The sequence below is a fragment of the Peromyscus californicus genome, unplaced genomic scaffold (genome assembly GCF_007827085.1).
Source record: "Peromyscus californicus insignis strain IS unplaced genomic scaffold, ASM782708v3 Scaffold_4__1_contigs__length_199733344, whole genome shotgun sequence".
NCBI lineage: Eukaryota > Metazoa > Chordata > Mammalia > Rodentia > Cricetidae > Peromyscus > Peromyscus californicus.
Window position 1 is genome coordinate 73727258 of NW_026294562.1, and position 14402 is coordinate 73741659.

General features: G+C 42.4%; 1 protein-coding gene across 1 annotated transcript in view; it reads right to left on the reverse strand.

Moving 5' to 3' along the window:
* Wdr11 (WD repeat domain 11) overlaps positions 1-13497 on the reverse strand; it is a 51369-nt gene extending 37872 nt beyond the window's left edge. The window contains exons 1-7 of the mRNA XM_052762350.1: positions 13303-13497; positions 12208-12319; positions 10288-10441; positions 7417-7590; positions 3918-4104; positions 1430-1595; positions 679-793 (exon numbers count right to left, since the gene is read on the reverse strand). Coding sequence (XP_052618310.1) covers positions 679-793; positions 1430-1595; positions 3918-4104; positions 7417-7590; positions 10288-10441; positions 12208-12319; positions 13303-13388 — 994 coding nt within the window. The 5' untranslated portion in view covers positions 13389-13497. The remainder of the gene's footprint in view (positions 1-678; positions 794-1429; positions 1596-3917; positions 4105-7416; positions 7591-10287; positions 10442-12207; positions 12320-13302) is intronic.
* Between the last annotated feature and the right edge of the window lie 905 nt (positions 13498-14402).

Sequence of the window (14402 nt, forward strand, 5' to 3'; positions counted from 1 at the left end):
ACGGCATTCCGTCACTTGTGCACACTGCCCAAACCAGCGCCATGTTTCACTATTCCGATTTCTTCAGATCATAAAGATAATTCACACGAGAACTACCCAAGTGCAAGCCTAAAATAACAACTATGACCACAACACATTGTGTTTAAAAATTTTAAGGAATGCTTTGAGAAGCATCAGTGAATGCTGCACTGTAGACTACACTTTGGAGTAGTCTCTACAGTCTGGAAACACCCACACTTCGTAAAATTTCTTCCATCTCTGTAGAGTACATATTTCACAAAAACATTACCTCTATTCCCCAAAAGATCTGAGGACTGGATGCCCTGGAGACTAACTAACCTTCCTCATTTTACAATGAAAGCTATCTTAGAGCAAAAGTCAGAGGGTGCCAGGCTAAAGGGGACACAGCAGAGGACATACTCACAGAGGTCACATCTATCTGGTCCTTGCATATATCAAGAAGGAAAGACAAAGTGCTGTCTCTCTCTCTGCTACATGAAGGAGGCACTGTGGTAACGTCAAGGGATCAGCTGGGCGTTTGCACTACTCTGTCACACACGTAATTACATCTTAACACTTTCTCAAGACAAGGATGTCATCAACACTATTCCATGTGATGCTGTATGAGACCATTTTGAAGAAAAATACCATTCACATCACTGTGAGACGGGCATTCACCTGGTTCATCATTTAAAGTAGTAAAGATGCTATTATAAGATCTCCGGACTCGTAAGGTTATGCAGCCATTTTCATGGAGGCAAAACAGGCCGTCTCGCTGAGAGCAGGGTATTACCTTTAAAAGAGATGGGTTGGTTTTTAAAACCCAACAGAGTATTAAATATGTATCAGGAAACTGAACTCATATTTAAAGAACATGGACAAAATAGGACACACACACACACACACACACACACACACACAAATATACTCTCCAAGATTTAATGAAATAAACATTTTAAAAATTCATTTGAAAACCTAAAATTAACTTGTCCTCAACATCTATATAATTTTTATATATATATATTTGTGTGTGTGTGTGTGTGTGTGTGTGTGTGTGTGTGTGTGTGTGTGTGTGTGTATTTTCGATACAGTCTTGCTAGGTAACCTTGGCTGGCCTGGAACTCACTATGGAGCCCATACTAGCCTTGAATTCAGGGTGACCCTCCTGTCTCAGCCTCCTGAGACATGAGATTACAAGCACACACCACCATGCTTGGCTCTTACCTAGTTTAATAAATATTCCAGCACAAATTAGAGAAATTTTTAGGTAAGTCCAGCCAATTAGAAATGCAGGAAATAAGGAGTACTGAGTAAAACCACTGCTACCTCAATAGAAGAGAGAAGGGGACAGACAGCTTTTGCAAGGTCACGGGCTTGCTAACTAACACTCACACTGACTGTGGGGCGTGCAATCGATACATGTAGATACCTGCAGAAAGGGAACTCCGGTCCTTTCTATTGCAATCACGCCCACCGTTTGATTCACTTCAAGGTCAAGGATTAAAATCTCCCGAGGGTAGAGCAGCAGCATGTGGTTCCTCTTGGAAGGCAGATAGGCCAACTGCAGGCAGTCATTGAGAGCTACAAATTCAGCACTGAGAAAAGCATAGAAGATGAACCGCCATCAACGTCAGCATCAAGACCCCATCACATAAAAACTGTCAAGAATGAACAACTATTTCCTGAAATGACCAAAATGGATTGATTAGCAGCTGAAACTCAGAACTCTGCTAACTGCCAGAATTGAAATTATAGCAAAAACACCGTAAGGGCTGGGTAGACCCCAGTGTTTTTAAATCTTTGCAGTGTATAAAGCACACAGTAGAGAATTCTGGTTATGATGAGATGGTGGCGTACCGGCACTCACAAGACAGTTTTATTTTTCCTTTACAATTAGAAGTACTAGACTGCTGAATACAGACTTACGATTAAAGCATAAAACATTCAGGGTGACAAGGACCACCAACCCGGAAGTACTGTGACCCAGGAGTACTGTGCCATCCATGTGGTCTGGGGCAGGCACCTCCTCTACTCTGTCCCCATACTTTAATGCCATCCTAAACAGTTTATTCTCTTTCATTTTCTTCCAGGCAGGTAGAATATGAAACTTATTTAAAAAAATGGTACTAAGAAGTCTTAAGACTCAGACTACTTTTAGTATCTTTTATTAAACATTCAATATTCTGACATAATTACATCAAAAGCTTTGGAAGTTTACAACAGAGTTAATCTGGGTGACTAAAAAGAGAGGAATCTGTATTGCATTAACCTCCTGGCTGCCAACCCCAGGTGCGTGGGCCTGAGTGACACTGGGCTCCAGTTTTCTTCTGCTGTACAATGAGAAAGGCACAGATGCCCAGGACTGCAGTAGAGTGCATGGGTCGGTAAAGGCACAGATGCCCAGGACTGGAGTAGAATGCATGGGTCGGTAAAGGCACAGATGCCCAGGACTGGAGTAGAATGCATGGGTCGGTAAAGGCACAGATGCCCAGGACTGCAGTAGAGTGCATGGGTTGGTGGATGTGAACTCATGCAGCCCAGTTCACCGAAGGGACAATGAAGCACCCTCCAGTGCTCAAGATCACATGACGGAAAACAAAGCAAGCACGAGAAAACTATTTAGTCTGCCAAATGATTACATTATTAGCTTGTGACAAGGAATCCGCAAAAATGTAAAGTTCTACTAAGGCACTTAAAAAGTAATCTTAAGCCATCTCAGCATAGGATGTGAGATAAACTAACCAGTAAATTTAACCAGACTATGGTTTAATATGCAAAAACAATATTTATCCAAAATTAAAATGTATTTATAGCATAATCTTTCAGCAGATATAATTCAATTAATTATTTGTGGTCTAAGCAGGATAATCTTGGCATATTAAAGATAATTTCGAAACAAATACCAGGAAAACTTTCAAAGCTATAAAAAAATATAAAATTGGCCTTTAATCCCAGCACTCAGGAGGCAGAGGCAGGAGGATCTCTGTGAGTTCAAGGCCAACCTGGGCTACAGAGGAGTTCCAGGAAAGGCTCCAAAGCTACACAGAGAAACCTTGTCTCAAAAAAAAAAAAAAAAAAATTGTAGTTCTAGTAAAAAAACAATAATCTAGCCGGGCGGTGGTGGCGCACGCCTTTAATCCTAGCACTCGGGAGGCAGAGCCAGGTGGATCTCTGTGAGTTCGAGGCCAGCCTGGTCTCCAAAGCGAGTTCCAGGAAAGGCGCAAAGCTACACAGAGAAACCCTGTCTCGAAAAACCAAAAAAAAAAAAAAAAAACAACAACAATAATCTATTTATAATGCACATAAATCCTTATAATTTTACTCAGGTGCAATTTCTTACACAGTCCCAGCTCACACTTTCTGAATGCACACAACACGTCTGACACTACCCTAAGTGCTGGACAGATACACTGTGTCTGTCCACCTCTGTAACAAGCTTCTGAGCACTCTAAAGCCCTGATGCACAGGCTGGGAGAGGGAAATGTGAATAAGGTTAAGGATGCACTCAGTCAGGGCTTCTTCAGCCCAGCTCTCAGCCACGCTGGGCAACGCCTTCACTTGCATACAGACGTCCACCTCTTCTTGACGGGGAGAGAGCCCAGCACGTAAGTGAGGAAGTGTATCAATGTGAAAACCCAGCTCCCCCCACTCTTCACGTGCTTAGTGACCACAACTTTAAAATTATCTCATAGTTTCACAAGTAAAATTAGGAAGTGATACATTTTAATCTGAAAAATCAGTGAGGAAGTCTGAAGAGGGGAGCGGACAAAGAGTGCCTTCTCCACTGCTAAATTCAAGATTAGGAGAGGGAAGGTGAGGTGAAACAGCAAGTTTATCCTGATGCAGCGCCAAAGCCAACGCTCTCCGAAGTGAGGAGGGAGAGCTGCAGGCTCTAGTCAGTCCTCCCCTTGACTCACCTAGGTTTCTCCTGAGTGATTAAAATCTTCACTTTATGAAGAGCCTTCTTGGCTCCTGTGGCTGTGGCCAGCTTGTTATGAGCTGGGCTGGAGTGCGGGCTGGAGATGTACACTTTCTTCCCAGGGCCTGAGGGAGGCTTGGATGGAGAGAAGTCCGAGATGAAAACAATGCCCTCGCTGGTGAGTACTACATGGGGAGAAGCAGAACTCTGATTAAGGGTTAATCCAGGTTAGCCCACAGCTTCACTCGAACCCATGAAAGCAAGGTAAGAATACTTACTGTATGAGCTGGCAACGCTATATTCTGAACAGTAGAATGCTATCCCACAGAAACAGGCAGCCCACTACAATACTCCAGAAGCCTCCAATCTGAGCTTCTCAATTACATTTTATATTAAAAAGATATTACAAGATTATTGGCATAGAGAACAAATATTGGTTCTTTCAGAAAAAAAAAATCTATGCATAGACTATCATTGCCATTATATCCTATAATTTCAAAATCCAAGCATTTCTTAGAATATACAAGCCACAGGAAGACTACCACATGTAAGAAACCTTGTGTTACCTTTGGCCAGGCTCAAATATTTGATTTGATGACACTAAATTTTTATGACTATTCTAAGTCTAATAATTATCTTTTTCTTTCTCAAATATCAGCCTGAACCTTAGGATAAAAGTGTTCTTTGTATCTGTATGTCTACATGTAATACATACATACACACATACACACACACACACACACACACACACACACACACATGCATGTACACATGCATGCAAAGACTTAGAAAAGTCCTCGACCTCACACCCTGGCTAATAATGGATAGGCAGAGAAGAACACCTTGCTAGGTCCTGACATCAGGGAAGCTGCTGCAGGCACAGGGATCCAGGCAATGCTATGGCAAGTATATGGCACATTAATACAATTTAAATACAAAGCGGCAGCTGCTGTGGGATGTTCTGTCTGGCAAATGTGTTGCTCTGATTGGTTGGTAAATAAAACACTGATTGGCCATTGGCTAGGCAGAAAGTGTAGGCAGGACAAGGAGGAGAATAAAGCTGGGAAGTGGAAGGCTGAGTCAGAGAGACACTGCCAGCCGCCATCAGGATAAGGAAGATGTAAAGTACCGGTAAGCCACAAGCCACGTGGCAAGGTATAGATTAATAGAAATGGATTAATTTAAGCTGTAAGAACAGTTAGCAAGAAGCCTGCCACGGCCATACAGTTTGTAACCAATATAAGTCTCTGTGTTTACTTGAACGGGTTTGAGCGGCTTGGGACTGGCAGGTGAGAGAGATTTGTCCTGACTGTGGGCCAGGCAGGAAAACTCTAGCAACAGGCAGCAGACCCTTGAGAAGCAGAGGAAGGCCGGATGCAAGTGACGAACACCTGAATCCAGCAGTCAAGAGACCAAGGCACAGGGACCATGGCTTGAGGCCATCTGGAGACCTTTTCTCAAAATACTCACACACACACACACACACACACACACACACACACACACACACACACTCTCTCTCTCTCTCTCTCTCTCTCTCTCTCTCTCTCTCTCTCTCTCTCTCTCTCTCTCACACAGTGCCTCTACAAGCCAAATCAGAGACAGTGTTAACACAAGAAACTCAGCCTAATCCTTGCCACCTTTCAGGTTCCAGAATCCATCCTCCAAGGTCTCACTGGCTTCCTTCTTTCACACCACTGTCCCCCACTGACTATAATAAGCCAGCCCCTGACTGTGTTCCTACAGCACTGAATGTCATCAAGCCAGTGAGCGAGTGTGTGTGTACAAGTACATACACAGACAGGCCTGAACACAGTGTCCTGACGTTATTTTTATAGCCAAGTTTCCCCCTTAACTTCGCTCTCTCTTTTAACAGACACACTCACACACACTGCCTCTCTCAATACATTCCAATAGATAAAATCAGAATTTCCAAAATCAGAGTTTCCAATCATTGAAATCCAGGGGAAATACTATAGACCACAGTCAATTCCTTTGCTTCCTTCAAGCCTCTGATCATTACTAAAATAACCAAGGCAACATCTCTTAGTATACTAGAACGTATGAACTCACTCCTTTAATAGTTTACAGCTTTTCTCTTACTAGAACTCCACGAAGTCAGGAAACTCCATCTTGGTTCCCAGAACAGTAATACTAGGTAAAGAACTACACAAATATCTAAAACAAGTCTTATTTTTAGATAATTTGATCCACAAAACACAAAATGTTGGCCAAAAAAAAAAAAACAACAACCACTTTTACAAGAAAAATTCTCTTGGGTTTGTCTTTTACACAAAACAGCATTAATTAGAATCATGTTTTTAAAGCAAAAACTCTGGCGACAGATTAAACGAAATTCCCAATTCAAGTTCTTTAAACCAAGGCTACTTAAGTCTGATCTGGTACCACAGTAACTCTCTGTCCCAAGATAGTCCAATACTGAAGCATGAATTCACCATGTGTACTGAAGGGACACCAGCCCACTTGAGCGTGGGGCTGGCAGGCCTTGCCCTTCTCCCCCACTCCCTCTGCCTTGATAAAAAACATTGGATTACACTCCTAAAGCTAGCCACCAAGGTCTGTTTCCTTATTCGGCCACTTCCTCCTCCCAAGGCTGACTACCAAAGCCCAGCAATCAGAAGTCCCCCTTTGGCTCACCAAATGAACATGCCCAGTTAAAATTAAACACCTCGCCGGGCGGTGGTGGCGCACGCCTTTAATCCCAGCACTCGGGAGGCAGAGCCAGGCGGATCTCTGTGAGTTCGAGGCCAGCCTGGGCTACCAAGTGAGTCCCAGGAAAGGCGCAAAGCTGCACAGAGAAACCCTGTCTCGAAAAACCAAAAAAAAAAAAAAAAAAAAAATTAAACACCTCATCCAAACACGGGGTTCCCCCTTTACCTTTATAAACCACCATTTGCCGACAGGTCACGTCTGTCTCCCTCTGTCCAAAGGCAGTCCTTTGTCCCTGTGGGACAAATACCCCTCCCCCCTTTCCCTTGTCTCTTTCTTTCTCATCCCCTGTCTCCTCATCCCCAATCTCCTTTCCCACCGCATCCTAGCCCATTCTAACACAGACCTCCCCACTTCTTCCTCTTAAAAATGACACCTGCAAGGTCATTTGCTGCTGTTTTCCGCCTGAGTCGGGAAGCACCCACTTTAACTTTTCTTCCTCGTTTAATAAAGGATCTGTCTGTGAAAACAGGTGTTTGGGTGTGGTCTGTGCCTAATCTGGGGTCCAGGAAGAAGCCCCTACTGTGCGGGAGTTCCCCTTCATGTGTGGCTTGCCTGCATAAATTTCTAACAATAAACGTACCTGCAAATAGTGTGGGGTTAGAATTCAGTATGTACATTAGGAACTGCTATATGAAGATGTGTTTCTCCACAGTGTTCACTTTAAAGTTAGTGAGGACATATCATGAGTGAATTTTGTGTATACCACACTAACTTTATTTTTAGTACTTCCTACAACTAATTTTCTACAAGTAATTATTACTTACAAGTTAAATGTGAGGGGTCAAAAGGGTCAAAAGAGAAAGAAAGGATGTTGTCTGCATAGCTCTTCTTCCACAGTTTGGTACCAGTGTCTGCATTCCAGAGCACAATGTAATTTGGTGGGTGGATGGCAAGCAGTAAGTCTCGGGAGGCATCTTGATTCCACAGCCACTGCACATCTGTAAAGACCAGAAAGATGAGGGCAGAAGCACAGCATGTCTGGCCACCTTGTCCTTGACACTTTCCCAGTGTATAACCCTTAGAATCCAATACCCGTCTCCCAAATGTAACATATATGCATCGTCAGGCTGATTTTATATGAAAATGAATTGTTTGGATCACGTCTCAATTAACCTGAGATATTACTTTTAAGAAAATGTGCAATAATCATGACTTGAAACTATACACTCAGGATCTGAGATTTTCGTAGCATGGTCAAGATGCCACACTTCACAAGTGCCTTTGTGGAATTACTTGATAACAGTGAAGCTTTCTATGAGTCTCCAAAACAATAAATACCTTAGAACAAGAATGTTGCTTAGTACTTAGTACATAGTGAGTACACAATAAATATTTTAAAAATCATTACTTAAAAATTACTACATACCCAAAAGATGCCCTAACCTACCACAAGAATACTTGCTCAACTATGTTCACAGCGGCTTTATTCATAATAGTCAGAAATCAGAAACAACCTAGATGTTCCTCAACTGAAAAATGGGTAAAGAAAATGTGGCATATTTATACAATTGAATATTATTCCGCTGTTAGAAAAAAAAATGACATCATGAAATTTGTAGGCAAATGGATAAAACTAGAAAAAATCATTCTGAGAAAGGCAACCCAGACCCAGAAAGACAAAATGACATGTACTCATTCATAAGTAGATATTTACTGTTAAGTAAAAGAAAATCACATTACAATCCACAGGCCAAGAGAAGTTAGATAAAAAGAAGAGGTCTGGGGGGAATGATGGGTCTCCCCAGGAGAGGGAAACAGATTTTGTAGGTGGACTGGGGATGGATGGGGATGGGAACGGGAGGAGGGATCAGGTGAGGGAGAGACAACTGGAATAGGGGGGCATTTAAGGGGTGATATGGAAACCTAGTGCAGTGGAAACTTCCTGGAACCTATAAGGGTGACCTTATAGAGGACTCCTAGTAATGGAAGATACAGAGCCTGACTTGGCTGTCTTCTGTAATCAAGCTAGGTTCCCACTGGTGGGACTGGGACATGAACCCAGTCACAAAAACCTATGACCCACAACCTGTCCTGCCTGCAAGATGTGCTGGGGCAACAGTAGCTCAGAGTATATGGGAGTGACCAACCAAAGATTGATCTAACTTGAGGCCCAAGTCACGAGGGGAACCCATGCCTGACACTGCTTGGATGGCCAAAATCTGGAAGCTGGATGGCTCAGAGACCTAGGGTAGAACCAAACACAACTAACAACAACAACAAAAGTCAATGAAATGATTCAATGGTGTTCTGCTATACTCACAGATTGGTGCCTAGCCCAATCCTCATCAGAGTCATCAGAGAGGCTTCCTCCAGCAGCTGATGGGAACAGATACAGAAACCCACAGCCAAACACTAGGCAGAGCTCAGGGAACCCTGAAGAAGATGGGGGAGGAAGGATTGTAGGAGTCTGCGGAGTCAGGACACCAGAACACAGCCCACAGAATCATCTAAGCAGGAATCATAGGGGCTTGTTGAGACTGAAGTGGCAATCAGGGAGCCTGTATGGGTCTGACCTAGACCCTTTGCATACAAGCTGCGGTTGCTTAGCATGGGGCTTCTGTGGGACCTAAAACTGGAAGTGGGGGTATCTCTGACACTTTTGCCTGCTCATGGGATCCTTTTTCTCCTACTGGGTTGTCTCATCTAGTCTTGATATGAGGGTTTGTGTCTAGTCTTTATTGTAACTTGTTATGCCATGTTTGGATGATAACCTAGGGAGGGGAGGTTGGGAGGAGGGGAGGCTGCAGACAGGATGTATTGTAGGAAAGAAGAATAAAGAAAAAGACAGGAAAAAATTATGCAGAGCTGGGGAGATGGCTCAGTAGTTGAAGTGCTTGCCCTGCATGCTTACGAACCTGAGTTCAGATCACCAGAGTCCATGTAAAAAGCTGGGCACAGCTGCACATACCCCTAATAGCAGCACAGCTGTGGCTAGTTGATGGCAGAGACAGGATGATTCCTGGAAGCTCACTGGCCAGCAAGCATAGCTTGTGTGATAAAGTTCGGGGCCAACCCAAGACTCTATCTCAAACGAAAGGGAGAGGACACCTGATGACTGACACCTGGGACTGTCCTCTGTCCTCCACTGCAGACATACACCTGCACATACACATGCACCCAGATCCACCTACTTACATCCCCTCATATCCCTCATGTGTGAGTATGTGTGTTTCAGTCAAGCAGGAAACATTCTCAAAGACTTGTCTAAAGAACACTGTAATAGCTTTAGAAGAATAACATTAAAAGAAAAAAACCAAGCAACTCTGAGTATGAGAATCAAAGTCTGTTCATCTCTGTTGCTTTATTGTCAGTACTGACAGCTTTTCACTGCAGTCATTCAGACAAGTGTACGTGACAGTTTGTACTTCGGTATCTCAAGAGTCTCATCAACACAGCTGAGGCCGACACTGAAACTAACATGTTTTACTACAGTATGAATCAGTTAAAATTTAAGGAACTAGTGCCCAAAAGTGTACTGATAGGGGAAAGAATGCTAAATTCCTATCAGTAAACAGGCTAAAACACCCCCAAGAGTTAGCCTGGAAATAACAAACTCAAATAAACGGAGAGAGCTAAAGACAAGAGATTTCCGAGCATGAGCGCATTAACAAACTCTGCAGAGCTGGTCTCCTCACCTTGGATGGGCTTGGCATGCTCTTGGATCTCACACTGAGCCACGCCTGCTGCCACGTCCCACACGATGATCTTGCCATTGATATCAGCGGAAGCCAGGCGCAGGCAGTATGGTGAGCCAATGTTGTGGTGGTAGTTCTCCCGGGCCCACTTCACCTAGTTTAAAGAGAAGCTGGGTCAAGCACACTTGCACCAGATGACATCAGATAGAACACTAACCATTCGGATGATAAAAAACAGTTTGGTATGACTAAGTAGGAAACTAGTATTAATTTTGAAATTAAGACATTTTTATATTTCTTCTTAAATGGTGGATTTAATTTAAAAAAATCACAATGCCTTTGAAATGTGAAAAATGATGCATTACCTAAATATTTTGTTAACATCAAGGTAGGAAAACAAAACAAAATTTCTCAAATGCCTTGTTAAAATTCCAAGCTATCTCGGAGCTTAGTTTTCCTAAAATATAATTTTGGCAAAACATCTAAAGTCATGAATAGCTAAGAAAAATGTTTTTCTATATTCTATTATCCTAATTAGAAAAAAAAAAAAACAACTTAGAGATACAAAAACTTTTGGAGGCCTGCCTGTAATCTCAGAGCTAGGGAGGAAGAGGCCGGTCATTTCTCTCTGGGGCAAGCTGGCTAGCTAGACTTTTCAAATTGATGACCTTTGGATTCATCAGACCAGCAAAAGCTGAGAGAATGAACCAAAATATTCACTTAAAGAATATACAGTAATTTCTTCAGGCAAAAGAAATAGACTATCAAATCAAACCTTGAATCTACACACAAATAAAGCTCCAGAAAAGACAAAAGGGAAAAGCAAAGAGAAAGGGGTGACAATACTTCTATTCCTCAAAAACTCAACCCAAAAACCTCTCTACAGTACTGAATACTTAATGATGAAAGACTGCGTGCCTTCCCCTAAGCTCAGAAAGGAGACAAAAGTATCACTTAGCATCCTGATTCACTGAAGTTAGAGGTCCTGGCCAATGCAACATGGAAAGAAAAAAACTAAGCAAGTACAGGCTATCAAATTAAACTGTTATCCTTAGCAGACAACGTGATTATATCTACGTATAAAAATACAGCCCAAAATTACTAGCTCTAAGAGGTGAGTTGAGCAAGATCATAGGACATAAGTGAATATACAAAAATCAATTGGTATTTTTTCCTCAACCTCATAACATATACAAAAATTAACTTAAAATCGTATAAAGAGCTAAAAATAAAACTGTAAATTGTCTTGACGTTGGAGAAAGTCATGGTTTCTTGACTATAGCACAAGTAAATGCACAAGTAAAAGACAGAATAAATTATACAGAAATTAAAACCATTTGTTCTTGAAAAGGCACCATCAAAAGAAGTGAAAAGCAGATCAAATAATGAGAGAAAATATCAACAGATCATGTGTCTGGTAAGGGACTCATACTTAAAATATATCCCTAAAGTTCACAATTTAGTAATAAAAAGACAACACACTCCAAAATGGGCAAAGAATCTGAGTCGATATTTTTACAAAGACACACAAATAGCCAACAAGTCTATGAAAAGGTGCTCATGATTATCCACCAGGAAAACGCTAATCAAAACCACAGTGAAACTCACTCACACACACACACAAGGATGATTGATGTTTATATTCTCAGCACACAGCAGTCAGTGTGTTCAAAACTAATGGATGAGTGAGTGATATGGTGATTGACAGAACTGGTATTTTCACTCACCTCTTCAAAATGCCCTAGCGCTGGCACTTAACAATGCATTCTGGATTAAGTCATGTCTACGTAAATGCTGGACAAACCCTACATAATTGTACTTAAAGGCTGTTTGACATTTATACCTACAACTTAATGAGAACCTGATGATGTATTAAGCCTGAGACGGACTGTTATGGGATTGACGTGCGTTTTAACTTACCTTAACGATATCAGCTTTATGTTTTTCTAGAACTTGCAGAGTTTGGGCAGTATTGGAATCGATGACTACCACAAGCGAATGACATCCATAAGCAATTAAACCTTGCCAGCCCCTGGCAAAACAGCAGGATTAAAATGTAAATATAAAACAAAGCAACTCAACTTTCCTCTTGTCTATCGGAAATGAATCTAGTTCATATGTACCATCATTAATAGTATTAAAGTCAAAAGGTTTGTGATAGCGTTCCATTTATATAAGGCCCTAGCGAAGCTTACAAATAATTTATTGACTGATTTTCACTTAAATTAACGGTTCTAAAAGATATGTACACAGAGTTTTGATGTGTAAGCCAATCTGTGCTGTTTTTGTATGCACATGCTTTGTCTTATTCAGCTTCCAATAATGTTTATTTTTATAACAAAATAGAATCCACAATGTGCATAGAGTGACTAGTCTTAGTCCTTCTAACCAGATAAAAAATTAATTCAGCTTCCAATAATGTTTATTTTTATAACATAGAATCCACAATGTGCCTAGTATAAATGACTAGTCTTAGACCTTCCAACCAGACAAAAAAAATTAATACAAGAAGTTTCAGCCTCCGTAGCAACATTCCCAGCACCACAGCTATGAAATTTTGTTTCTCAGAACTTCAGTGTGGAGAGGGCCGTGCTTCACAGGAACCCATAAAGATAAAGGTGGAACAGGTGCACAGGACAGAGTCTGGGGCATTGTTGAATGGATGTAATTGAAAAAGAGGAGTATGAGCGGGTAAGAAAAAGTCAGGACCAGGAAGAGATAAGGAGACAGGGAGAGAAGCCCTCCCGAGTCCAGATTGGAAAAAGGGAAATGAGATCAACACAGGACTAAGAAGCGGAGAAAACAACACAGGAATGAAACTGTGTTTGCACCGAGGAACTGCCCACTCGGGGCATTTGCGACTTAGATGACAACAGAAACGTTTCAGCTAGAAGAAACTCAGGGAGCTGTGGGAGGCCAGCAGCGGTCTAGGCTGGGGAGACCGGAAGCCCCGTGTTCTCCCCCGTCCCCTCGCGAACTGCGGCCGAGGCCGGCGGCCGGAAGCACTGCCCTCACCAGTCTACCGCTGCCTTGTTGTGCGCGTTGAGCGCCCCGGTGAGGGTGCGCGCCGACACCTTGAAGTTCACGGTGTAGGGTAACATCGCGGCGGCACTGCGGCCCTCCCCACCGGCAGGCAGGAAGCGACACGCGCCGCTCTTCCGTTCCAAACTCCGGGTTGCCACGTCTGCGCCGCTGGCGGGTTCCGTGGGATCCTGGGTTCCTCCTTCCAAGAGTCCGACGTCTCTCTAGGATTTCGGTCTTCTAGGTTCCTCCCTCTCCAGAGTTCCGACACTCCAGTGAGTCCCACGCATTGTGCCTGTTAAAGCTAAGCATGGAAGAAGAGTTCTGCTATCAGTCGCACCTATTTCTTTTTGGGAGACAGATTGCTGAAAATCGTGGAAACAAAACAATAAAAGTCCCACTTTGCCTTTCCGCCTTTGATTTGTTGATTTAGAGCAACTACCATTGCCAGGCGCTGTTTGTAGTAGACATTAGGGATGTGCTCATGAGGACGCAGTGTCTTTGCTCTCATGAAGTGTATGGAGAATAACTGGATGGATCTGTACAGCTCTCGCTTCAAAGGGAGTAAGTTTTTTTCTGGAGACAAATATGCATGACCATGTGCTGCGGAACACAAATACCCTCTTCCAAGGTGGTAACAATTTCGTGAAGTGTGTTAAAGTTACGAAACAAAAAAGTCATTAATCAAGGTATTTTTTTCAAATACATGGGTGGAAAAATCAGATTAGGGCAAGGCAGGAAAATCTGTTACAGGCTTCAGATGCTACCTAGGACATATTGGTAATGTCATTGTGCCTACCTTATCATTCTTGGGAAACTACTTCCTCAGTTACCAATCTTAGTTGGTAAAGCCAGTGAGATCTTTGGCTCTTAAACATCTCCTTGCAATTGGTCACTGCTTCTGCCTCTGCTTTCCCTTGCTGGTGTTCTTTTGTTCTTTTCTGCTAATACTTTCAGGGTTCCCAGAGAATCCTCTAACTGCAGATCTAAATTTGTCTCAATCTCTTATCAAAAAACCACAAATTTCTTGAACTTCTGGAATGTGAATTATTAATTGGCTCCCCAAATACATTCCCTTTCATAGAAACAGAACA